This window comes from Coffea eugenioides, chromosome 3, assembly GCF_003713205.1.
Source record: "Coffea eugenioides isolate CCC68of chromosome 3, Ceug_1.0, whole genome shotgun sequence".
Classification (NCBI taxonomy): domain Eukaryota; kingdom Viridiplantae; phylum Streptophyta; class Magnoliopsida; order Gentianales; family Rubiaceae; genus Coffea; species Coffea eugenioides.
Genome location: NC_040037.1, coordinates 35,522,833 through 35,535,919, shown reverse-complemented (window position 1 = coordinate 35,535,919; position 13,087 = coordinate 35,522,833). Strand labels below are relative to the sequence as shown.

The window sequence follows — 13,087 nt, the reverse complement described above, 5'->3', positions numbered from 1 at the left end:
TTCGCTATCGAAAATAGGATAAATAATTCATAATTCCAATAGTTTAAGAATTTCCTTCATCACTACCTCTTTCATCACCAAATTAAGCTTCCTTTACTGCTCCCTTACTGGTTTTTCATCTGTTTCAAGTAAAATAGGATGCATGCAAATCAAAGGATTAATACCTTTGATATTTGCCAATGTCCATCCGATGGCAAGTTTAAAATCTTGCAAAACTTGCAAGAGTTTTTCTTCTTGAACCATTGTCAAATCACTTGCAATAATGGCCGGCAAGGTTTGATTCTGTCCCAGATAAGCATATGCCTTGGTAATTCTTTCAAATCCAACTTGGGTGCCGATTTTCTCAATAGAGGGTGGTAATTGCAAAAATGAGTTAACTAACCTGTCAGAAAATTCAGGAAGTGATTGTAGAGCCATAATTTCTTCTCATATAGCTTCCTCGTCCTGATGTTCTACTTTCACTTCTGTTTTGCTATGCTGTAACACAAATTTCAACTTGTCTTCCATAAAAGTCAGCTCAAAGTTAGCTTGCACAATGGAATTAGTAATACAAACATAATTAACACACTCAATGTCCTCTGGATATCTCATTGCATAAAAAACATTGAAAGTAACTATATCTCCATCAAACTCTACATATAAAGTACCTTCATGCACATCGATTTTTGTTCTAGCAGTACTCATGAATGGTCTACCCAAGAGAATTAAAGTTAAATTGATAGAATAGTCATCATATATGTCAACAATGTAAAAATCAGCAGGAAAAATAAGTTCATTAACTTTCACTAGAACATCCTCAACTAGGCTTTCAGGATAAATATTAGACCTATCAGGTAGTTGAATTATTACCCTTGTATCCTTAAAAGGTCCTAAATTTAAGACTTTAAATATTAATAAAGGCATAACATTAATGGATGCTCCTAAATCAAGCATAGCTCTTTCTTTTTTTTTGTTGCCTATAATGCATGGTATTGTGAACATATCTGGATCCTTGAACTTTTGAGACAACTTCCATTGGAGCACAACTGACACATTCTTGCCAACCCTTATTTTGTCATCATTACTAAGTTTGTTCCGATTAGTGGACAATCCCTCCAAAAATTTTGCGTATTTCAGTAACTGCTTAATCGCATCAAGCAAAAGGATGTTGATCTCAACTTTTTGAAATGTATCCAAAATTTCCTTCTCAGATTCCTCTTTCCATGCTTTAGCCATCCTGCTAGGAAAAGGAGGGTCAATTTCCAGTATTTTAGACATATCGTATTTATGTCTTACCTTTTCAGTTGAAGGCTCTTTCTTCTCAAGCTCTTCATTCATTTTTTTCTGCATTAATTTTGCTTTCTTGCGGTACTAAGAACTGTATTTCCTTGCCACTACGGAGGGTCATTGCACTTATACTCTCTTTTGGATTCGGAATAACCTGAGCTAGTAGTTTACCTTTATTATTCTCAAAAATTGTTCATTGAAGATGCAAGTTGCGACGCTTGTGTCTTCAAATTTCGAATGCTGGCTCAGGTTTCTTGTTGAAATCCCAGTGATTCCTACTGCATTTGACAAGTACTATTAGCAAAGGATTTATCCATATGCTCAAGTGACATACCTGTATTAGAAGTTGATGGTTGCTGCACTAGTAGTCTCACTTGAAAGAGTTGTGGAAAACCTGGCGGTTTTGAAGGATAGCTGAAGTTGGGGTGATTTCACCACCCTTAATTGTATGTAGGTGCATACTGGTCATTCCTCCTTTGCGGTGGTCCTGAAAAACCTCCCACAGTATTTGCTTGCTCATGAGAATTTTTCTTGAAGAGTCGGACACATGTTAGTTAGGTGTTCAGGAATAGTACAAATTCCACATACTTTAGCTGCTGCAATTGTCCTACAACCATTTGGTGAACCAAAACAGTTGGTTCAGATAATCAATTTTCAAGGTCAGAATGATTTACCTCATTTACCCTTCTAGTGGCTCCATCTGTCCTAGCACCAAATTGTTGAGAATTTTTTGCCATATTAGAAATCAACATTGTGGCTTCATCTGTTGTTTTATTGACTAGAGCACAACCACTAGCTGCATCTACCAAGCTTCTATCCATTGGTAACAAACCTTAATAAAAATATTGAATCACTAGCTGGTCGGGTATTTGGTGGTGTGGGAAACTAGCACATAGTTGTTTGAACCTTTCTCAATATTTGTAGAGAGATTCTCCTATGATCTGCCTTGTACCACATATGTCCTTCCTAATGTTACTAGCCCTGGAAGCCGAAAAGAATTTCTCAAGGAACTACTTTTTAAATCCTTCCCATGTAGTTATGGATCCTGATGGCAAGTAATATAACCATTCTTTAGCCTTGTCTGTTAAAGAAAAAAGAAAAGCTCGTAGCTTGATTTGTTTGTCCATAACACCTTGACGTTTCATAGTTGAACACATTACATGAGACTCCTTCAAATGTTTATGTGGGTCTGCACCTGCAATACCACAAAACGTAGGCAATAAATGAATTAAACTAGATTTAAGTTTGGAAGCTTCCTTGGTTTCAGGATATGTGATGCATAGTGGCCGCTGGTTAACATTTGAAGTTGCGAGTTCTCTCAAAGTCCTTTGAGCTGCCATCACTTCCTCTAATCCACTTACATCCTTTTCCAAATCATGAAATAATCTGCTTAAGTCAATAACCAAGTCAAGTCCAGGAGAAGATGGTGATGAATCTTGTTACTTACGCAATTTAGTTTTCTTAGCCAATTTCTTGGCTCTTTTCACGATCTCTAGATCAAATTCAAGATTTTCTGTACGGAAAGATCGAGGCATAAAGTAGAGAATAATCGAAATGTAAAGTAATAAATCACTTTAAGCACCAGTTCCTTGGCAACGGCGCCAAATCCTAACCCAATATTATTTGTTTTGTCCAAAAATTCAAAACAAAGGCGGAATTCAATTTTTGACAGAAACAGATGATAACCCATCTCAAGGCATGTAAATTACATCGATATGTTGAATTTGCACTTGCCCAAGATGCTAGTGAGAAAAATAAGGTGAAAGATAGTTTGGCTTTATCATAAATTCATCAGGCAATTGACATGTCAGTTTTTGAAAAAAATGCTACTGCTGATACGACAAAGGAGGCTTGGAATATATTGGAGAAAACATACAAAGGGATTGAAAGAGTGCAGCAAAAATAATTTGATAATATTGAAGAGGAAATTTGAACTTGCAACGATGGAGAAGTCGGAATCTATTCAGTCATATTTTTCTCGTTTGTCAAATATTAAAAGCAAAATGAAACTCAATTAGTATGACATTCCTGACAGAATATTTGTTGAGAAAATTCTCAATACCCTACCCATAAAATTTGATCATGTGGTAGCTGTAATCCTAGAAATGAAAGATTTGGAGGATTTGCGTATTGAAGATTTGCATGGGCCATTAATTCTGCATGAATAAACAATTAATGGAAAATTGGAGGATACCTCGGACAAAGATACAATAGACAAGGCGTTGCAAGGGCAGTTGAATTTGAGAGGCAATAATAATGTCAGGAAGCAAGGAAAATCTAGTCAGAAGAGCAGAGGTAGTTACAATAACAAAAGTAGTTATGACAACAATGATAAAGGTCGAGGAGATACATCAAATTTTGGACACAATAGAGGTAATAATTTTAATTTTAGAGATGGTCCTGGAAGAGGCAGAGGTGGTAATTTTGGCAGAGAGAATAATTTTAATCAAAATAATTTTCAGAATAATTTTGGACAGAGAATTCAATGTTATAATTGTGAAAATTTGGGTCATAGACAATTTGAATACAGTTTTGGAGAAAATATAAATAAAATTTTTAGACTAATATTGTTGACAATTAGATGCAAGATGATAACAAAAAATCTGGAGACTTTATTATTAGCCTGCAATACCGTTGATGTGGTTGATAAAAATAAATGGTACTTGGATACGAGTTGTAGTAACTATATGTCTGGCAAGAAAGAATTATTTGTTGAACTTGATGAATCTATTCGTTGTGAAGTTAAATTTGGGAATAACTCTATCTTACCAGTGATTGGTTAGGAAAAAAATACCTATTAGCTTGAAAAATAGGTCTGCTGAGTTTATTTCTGATGTTTTCGATGTTCTTGGGTTGCACCAAAATTTGTTGAGTATGGGACAATTGTCTGAGAAAAAATATGATATTCGTATCAAGAATGGTATTTGTACTATTTTTGTTAAAAATATTGAAATAATTGCCAATTATTTCCACTGAATTTGAGTAGTACCAGTTTTTCCCATTTGACTATAGTGATAGATGACAGTAATTGCAGAAACATTACTCGGATCTGTCTTTCTCTACACTAATTGCAGAAACTCCAATTTTTCAAACTTTTTCTCCCTTTTCCGGCTAATTCCAAATTACACATTGGACAAACTTTTAATCAATTCCAACCTCACACACATATGTAATATACCATAAACACAATATCTAACCTCTCAAAACACATCAAACACATCTACATTAAAAATCGAGGGGTGAGGTTCTTTAATTATTTTTGCACTTTTACACCAAAATGGCATTTTTGGCCACTAAATGCACATCAAATGAGTCCATGAGTATTTATAACCATGTTATCACCAAAACTCACTTGAATATACTTGAGATGCACAATGTATATATATGCATGGGAATTTTAAGCACTTAAAATACAATTTGGTAAGAAAACCTCCCTTTTTACACTTGCTCTTCAATTGTACTTCCAAGGTGGATGATGAAACTCCCGTACCTCCTATCAACAAGTGAAATACATCTAATTAGTCAATTAAATCACACCAAAGTATAAGAAACACATAAAAACACACAACTACAATATTATTATTGGGTTGCCTCCCAATAAGCGCTTTTGTTTATAGTCGTTGGCTCGACTCTCCTATAACTTCTTTAACTCTCCATTGCATTTCCTAAGGAGTAAATTACTCCTTTAGGAACCTTTTCTCCAGCTAAATACAGTTTCAATCTTTGACCATTTATTTTGAATGGGGTACCATTTTCTCCTTTTATTTCCACTGCTCTATAAGGAAACATGCGAACCACTTCAAATGGCCCGGACCATCGAGACTTAAGCTTTCCAGGGAATAATTTAAGCCTTGAGTTAAACAATAACACATTTTGCCCTTCTTCAAAATGCTTAGGAAGAATGTGTTTATCATGCCAAAACTTCACTTTTTCTTTGTAAATCTTGGCATTCTCATACGAAATTAACCGCAATTCCTCCAATTCGCTTAACTCGAGTATTCTCTTTTCACCTGCAGATTTAAAATCAAAATTAATAGCCTTAACAGCCCAATAAGCTTTATGTTCTATTTCTACAGGTAAATGACACGCTTTTTCATAAATAAGCTTACATGGAGACATTCCCAACGGCGTTTTAAATGCCGTTCTATATGCCCACAAAGCATCTTCAAGCTTGTTCGACCAATCCTTCCTTGATCGATTGACCGTTTTCTCCAAAATGATTTTAATTTCCCGGTTGGACAAATCCGCTTGACCATTGGCTTGAGGATGATAGGGGAGTAACTTTTTATGCTTGCATCCATATTTAAGCAACAAAGTGTCAATAATTTTATTACAAAAATGCTTACCTTCGTCGCTTATTATTGCCTTTGGGACTCCAAACCTGCAAAATATGTTCCGTTTAAGGAATTTAAACACAACTTTAGCATCATTGGTTTGTGAAGGAATGGCCTCCACCCATTTAGAGACATAATCAACTGCTAAAAGAATGTACTTATTATTATATGAACTAGGAAATGGTCCCATAAAATCAATGCCCCAAACATCAAATAACTCAACTTCCAAATACGTAGTCAAAGGCATTTCATTTTTTCTTGAAATATTACCAGTTCTTTGGTATTGATTACAACTTTTAACCCAATTTCTAGTGTCTCGGTACATAGTAGGCCAATAAAATCCAGATTGCCATATCTTTGCTACGGTTTTAGTTGTGCTAAAATGACCTCCCGTTTCAAGTGTATGACAATGCATTAAAATGTTATGTACCTCATCTTCCGGAACACATCTTTTAATTATTCCATCTGCACAATATTTGTAAAAGAATGGTTCCTCCCAAAAGAAATGTTTAGCATCATTTAAAATTTTTTTCCTTTGATGAAAATTCAAATCACTTGGTATCACTCCACTAGCTATAAAGTTAACTAGATCAGCTACCATGGTGACTTATAAATTGCCATTAAAAACTCATCTGGAAATTCTTCTTTAATGGAAGAATAGTCTTCTTGAGGCATGTTTTCCAGTCTAGAAAGATGATCAGCGATTAAATTCTCGGATCCTTTTTTATCTTTGATCTCCAAATCAAATTCCTGCAATAATAAAATCCATCGAATTAGTCGAGATTTTGCATCTTTCTTATTTAACAAATATTTGAGTGCCGCATGGTCGGTATAAATGATAACTTTAGATCCTACTAAATACGATCTAAACTTATCCAATGCAAATATCACTGCTAGCAACTCCTTCTCTATTGTTGCATAGTTGATTTGGGTTTCATTTAACATTTTACTTGCATAATAAATGACATGAAATCATTTTTTATGTTTTTGCCCAAGAACAGCCCCAACTGTAAAATCACTTGCATCACACATTAATTCGAATGGCAAGCTCCAATCCGGTGATGCTATTATGGGCGCGGAGACAAGTTCCTTCTTCAACCTATTAAAAACAAGTAAACACTCATCATTAAAGTGAAAAAGAACATTTTTTGCAAGTAATTCACATAAAACTTTAGTAATCTTGAAGAAATCCTTAATAAACCGCCAATAAAATCCCACGTGTCCAAGAAAGTTTCGAATGCCTTTCACATTGGTAGGTGAAGGCATTCTCTCAATAACCTCTATTTTGGCTTCATCAATCTTAATACCTTCTGAAGAAATTTTGTGGCCTAGCACAATACCCTCACAAACTATGAAGTGATATTTTTTTCAATTGAGTACAAGGTTTGTTTCTTCACATCTCTGCAAAATTAGATCTAAATTGTTAAGACAATCGTCATAAGTAGATCCAAATACAGAAAAATCATCCATGAAGATTTCCATAATTTTCTCATTAAAATCAGAGAAAATTGCCATCATGCATCGTTGGAAGGTGGCCGGTGCATTACTGTGACGACCCCACTTCTCCCCGCGTCGGCCCCTACTAAGGAAAACAAAAGGAAAGGGGTAAGTATATGCTTAGTAAGTAAACAGGGGCAAAAGCGTAAATTTCACGTAACAACAGTTACACAGTAAGAGTAAAGCAAAAGCAGAAAAGTAACATCACATAATAAGGATACAGGTGGCTCCAAAGCCAGATCGTTTGCCATGCGTGACCTCCTGCCGACACTCCGTCGACCACAAATAATGGTCCGTAGAACTTCACTTGTACTCCCACCGTACACCTTATCACCCTCTCTGGCTAGACACATCACAAACTTGCTCGAGCGAACGAAATTGAGCTTGGTTCACAAGCTCGGGTCACAAACTTGGTCCACATAATCGGTGAACCGGATTCACAAACTTGGTGACCTCAAACCAGGTTGGACTGACTTCGACCAAGCCCTAACCGGCTCGAATAGTCCATCTAGGTCATGAGATCGGGCCCCAAACTCACAAACTTCACAAAATTTACTCAAAAGTCACCCCGAGCCACAAGCTCAAGGGGTTTAGTTCCAAAATGATTCATATACATATGCCATGTACAAATATGTGCGTAAATTAGGGTTTAGGTCGAGTGCGATAAAGTACACCCTCGCCTAGGTACCCTTTTCATACATATCGAAACACATAAGCAACTAACACATAAGAGCGGCCTGAATACTTACTCAACGAACAAAAGAGCAAAAGTTCGAAATTTGTGCCGCAAGGAGTAGCTAGTAGGCCCCACCGGCTTCACCTAGCTCACCAACGTCTGAAAGAGAAGATTGTGTCACATAATATCATAAACGGCTACTAATATGCCTAAAACAAGCAAAACGGCAAAATCGGCACATACGAGTGCGGAAACGGCATACGGAAACGGGAATGGTGGCCTAGCCATTTTGCCGTCAAAACGGTTTTGAGCCTAAGCGAAGCTACGAGTGTCGGATCAAGGTACATGAGGTACCGTTGCGAAGCTAAGAGGAAGGGTTACAGTTTTCATGAAGACACCTCAATCCGGATCTAAACGGAAATAGGTCGAAAGTACAGAAAACCGTTCCAGGAATTCGCACTCTAGAGTAACGAACAGGGTATGTTTGCTGGACCATAACTCCCAGCTCACAAATCCAAATCAGGAAATTCCAAAGGCATTAGAAAACTGAGACATAAGGATAAAACTTCGATGAATCCATTCAGAACAGAACGAAAGTTGAGTGTCAAAGTACTCGTCAGAACTGTCCAGATTCAAGGCAGTTCTCACGATCGATCTTGTTTTGGTCATAGCAGGAGCTACGGAACTCGGATTTCGACGCACTTCATACCGTTTCGAAGCCAAAACCAAGATCTACATTTCTTATGAAGGAGTTGACACCCAGATCGTACGGGATCAAAACGGAAAAATGCACGGTCAGAGGCTGAAATTCAAAACGTACACAATTTCAGGGTACAAAACAGGTGCGAGTGTTTTGTTATAACTCGAGCTACACAGATCCGTTTGACCGAAATTTTGTAATATATTCAGGACTTAAGAGGCTACAATGTTGAAGAAGGCTACTCAGTCTAGTTTCTATTGTAACCAGGTCAAAATGCCAAGATACTACCCCAGAACCGTAAAAACAGGTCACAAACTGCATTCTGGTTCAAACATCATAAGTCAGGCTACCTAAGTCCAAACCAAGTGATTCCAAAGCCATCCGAAAGCTAAGAAACATGGATACATTTCATCAGAAGACCTCAACAACAAATTCTGAAGCATTCCCAACCAAATTCACCAATTACAGTCGCAGTTCTCTAGTTCGGGTAAAAACAGGATAGCAAGGGTAATTCTATCTTTTCACAAGCTACGCTACTCCGATTGACCTGAAATTTTGTAGGCAACTCTAAAACAGAATTCCCTACAACTTTCATGTTTTAACTAAAGGCTAATTCGGCCTCTAACTATGATGAACAGTGCCGGACAGAAAGTAGAACTTTGAAACCCTAACTTGCTAATTTATCTTCCAAACCAGAAATTTGCTGCAATTAACTACCATTCACACCAACTAGCTTCATTCTCAATCATTTCCAACCATCATACATGACCACATAATATTAATCATATGCAAACAGAAAAATCCCAAATAAATAGAAAACTTCACCAATCTTAACTAAAATCAAGAAATAATCCACCAAATCACACTTATAACAACCACAAGTCATTAATTAAACATCATTAGATAGAAGAGAGGGTTTCCATAGTCACTCACCTTATCAACACAAGAAAAGAGACCACTTAGCACCTTAAGCTTCCAAACAACTTCACTAGTCACCTCACAACTACTAAGAGAAGGATTTTTATGGAGAGTTTTCGAATTTAATCGGTTGAAATCGAAGATTGAGCAAGATTGAAGCTAAGAAAGTGAAGAGGTTTTTCTTCTTTCTCCTTGGAGAGTGGCCGGCTATAAGGAGCTAAAAATGAAGATGATTTTGGTAATTTTTTTTTTGGTTTATTTGGTCAATTAGTAAAAAGGTGAATAGTAGTCAAAATTGTAAGGTTTAATCATATGGTGACACTTGTCACCCTATTTAATACATAAATATCCTTTTGTCTCTCTCCACTCTCATCCAAATAACAACCTTTAATTATCTCATAACACCCGGTAAATTAAACCCAGTATCCAAAACTTAACCTAATTGGCCGAATTTTACCGAACTTTCCGCGCTAGTGGGTCCCACGTCCGATATATGTTCTTAATTTCTCAAAAACTAACCGATACTAGAAAAATCATCTAAAAACTATATTTACTCAATAAAAATTATCTGGGGAATTTTCTAATAAAGAAAATGTAGAAAAAGGCGGGCGATAAATAAAACTCCACTTAAGCTTTCTAATAAATTGTAACACTAGAGGTTTGCTAATCTAGAGTTTGCTAACCATTTCAAACTAATACATAAACTAGGGTTTTCAATCTTAACCGAGATTAGGGTTTCCTCCTTAGCCCTAACCCTAACTTCACCACACCGAAATAATGAATAACCCTAATATCAACTTACGAACTGATTGGGGCCTCACAATTACACAGTCCAAAAGGCATCTTTCGAAATGCAAAAGTGCCGTAAGGACAAGTAAATGTTATTTTCTCTTAATCTTCCGGTGCAATAACTATTTGATTGTATCCTGAAAAACCATCCAAGAAACAATAAAATTCATATCCGGCCAATCTTTCTACCATTTGATCAAGAAAAGGAAGAGGGAAATGATCCTTTCCAGTAGCTGCATTCAGTTTTATATAATTAATATAGACTCGCCACCCAACCACAACTCTAGAAGGAATCATTTCATCATTTTTACCATGTACAATGGTTATCCCCCCCTTTTTTGGCATTACATGAATAAGAGTAATCCAAACACTATCAGAAATTGGAAAAATTATACCTGCATCCAACCATTTAAGGATTTCTACTCTTACCACTTCTTTCATGTTTGGATTTAACCTTCTTTGAGTTTCAACCACTGGTTTAGAGTTCTCTTCCAATAAAATCCTGTGCATACAAATAGTTGGACTAATTCCTTTGATATCAGAAATTGTCCATCCTATAGCCTTCAAATGCTTCCTCAAAACACGTAAAAGCTTGTCTAATTGTTCCTCATCTAATGCTGCATTGACGATTACCGGCAATATCTCTTTTTCTCCAAGAAATGCATATTTGAGGTGCTTAGGCAGCGGTTTAAGCGCAAGCTGCGGTGCTTGCTCACATGATGGCGGAGGTAGCCCTTTGCTTAGTCCTAAGTCCTCATATGCAATTCTCCTTTTATAAGGAACCTGTGCATGCAAAAATTCAGTCATTTTTTCAACTTGTTCCTCTTGTATACCTATACCATTAAGATAAAATTCAAGAGAATCATCATCAAGATTAACTTGACTCATCTCTAATGCCAATTCATCACATATGTCAACAGAATAAACATGGTCAGTAAAAGAGGGATATTTTTCCACTTTACTCAAGTCAAATTTCACTTCCTCTTCACCGATTTGGAACTTGAACTTATCTCGTTTGACATCTATTATTGTACCTGCGGTGGCCAGAAATGGTCTACCAAGTATAATAGGTACATTTACATCTTCCTTCATGTCTGAAACAACAAAATCAACATGAATAATGAATTTCTGCACTTTAATGAGCACATTCTCCAATATGCCCATTGGATATCTAATCGACCTGTCAGCCAATTGCAAGGAAATGTTAGTACGTTTTAACTCTTTCAACCACAATTGCTTAGCCATAGTTAAAGGGATCAATGACACACTCATACCAAGGTCACAAAGTGCTTTAGAGAATTCTACATTACCAATAATGCAAGGAACTGTGAAACTCCCTGGATCTTTCAACTTTGGTGGCAATTTGTTTTGTGTGATTGCACTACATTCGTCCGTTAATGCAATTGTCTCACTATCTACCAACTTCCTTTTCTTAGTCATTATCTCCTTGAGAAACTTTGCTTATGAAGGAATCTGCAAAATAGCATCAACAAAAGGTATATTAATATGTAATTGTTTGAAAATGTTGACAAACTTCTCAAATTCTTTATCATTTCTCGAAGGCTTCAATCTTTGAGGAAATGGCATTGGTGGAGGAATTGGTGTTGTATATCCCATTTGTGGTTCATTTTCCTCCATCTTTTCTTTCCCTTTGATTTTCTTGTTGTCCTCTTCTAACTCATTTAATTGCTTATTTTCTCTTCTTTCAAACTCTTTTCCACTTTCAACTACCGGCGGCTCACCTAATTTCTTACCACTACGGAGGGTTATAGCCTTCACATGCTCCCTTGGGTTCACCTCAGTCTTTCTAGGTAAATTTTCTTGGTTGCGATTGTTAACCGCATTAGCAATTTGACCTAATTGGATCTCAACATTCCTGTACATATTGGTGAGTTGGTCCATCCTTCCTTCAATTCTTTCAAACCGTTGAGTAGTGACACTGGCTAACTTTTCAATTTTATCATTTGATACATTTGCCAGTTTTTCAATTGCCAATTTCCAAGTTGGTTTGGACTTCGAAAATGGTTGTTTCGGTTGAAAACCCGGTGGATTAACTGGTCTTTGTTGGTTCCCTTGATCCTTCCATCCAAAATTCGGGTAATTACGCCATCCTGGATTGTATGTATTAGAATATGGATTGTTTTGGGATGGACGGTTGTAATTGTTGAGATATTGAACCTGTTTGCTGCTAGAACACATAAAATCATCATGATCTCCGCCGCAAGTAGTACAACATGCAACAACTACTCCTTGATTAGAACTAGAACCAACTTGCCTATTAAGCATCTTAACCACATTATCCATTTTTGCACTTAACATATTCAAGGTATCTACTTCGAGCATACCTGCGGTTCTCCTTGTATTACCTCGTTCGTTTGCCCATTGGTAGTTGTTAGCAGCCATTTCTTCAATCAATTGTTGAGCTTCCTCAGCTGTCTTTCCCATCAAAGCTACTCCCGCTGCCGCATCTACATGCGTCTTTGTTGGATAGGTGAGACCATTGTAAAATGTTTGGACTACTAGCCAATCTGGTAAACCATGATGAGGACATCTTCGTTACAATTCCCGATAGCGCTCCCAAGCTTCATACAATGTCTCTCCTTCCTGTTGAGAGAAACTAGTTATATCCATTCTCAATTTAGCAGTTTTTCCTGGTGGCAAGAATTTATTAAGAAAAGCCTTAGCTAATTCATCCCAAGTTGTAAAAGTATTAGGAAGATGAGATTGTAACCAAACCTTAGCCTTGTCCCTTAGTGAAAATGGAAACAATCGAAATTTAATTACATCATCACTAACACCATTAAATTTAATTGTATCACAGATTTCAAGAAATGTTGACAAGTGAGAATTTGGATCTTCGGTAGCATTACCTTCATATTGAGATTGTTGTACCATTTGAATCGGTGA

The 13,087-nt window shown here is 36.6% G+C and overlaps 2 protein-coding genes and 1 non-coding gene across 3 annotated transcripts; 1 reads left to right on the top strand and 2 right to left on the bottom strand.

Moving 5' to 3' along the window:
* Positions 1–426: 426 nt before the first annotated feature.
* LOC113766491 lies at positions 427–1,317 on the bottom strand. The gene has a single exon (XM_027310678.1). It carries the CDS (start codon positions 1,315–1,317, stop codon positions 427–429), a length of 891 nt encoding a protein of 296 aa, XP_027166479.1.
* Positions 1,318–11,641: 10,324 nt separating this feature from the next.
* On the bottom strand, positions 11,642–12,625 carry LOC113766490. Its single transcript, XM_027310677.1, has one exon. It carries the CDS (start codon positions 12,623–12,625, stop codon positions 11,642–11,644), a length of 984 nt encoding a protein of 327 aa, XP_027166478.1.
* Positions 12,626–12,713: 88 nt separating this feature from the next.
* On the top strand, positions 12,714–12,820 carry LOC113767268. Its single transcript, XR_003467981.1, has one exon. It is a non-coding gene; the product is annotated as a small nucleolar RNA R71 (small nucleolar RNA).
* The last annotated feature ends 267 nt before the right edge of the window (positions 12,821–13,087 follow it).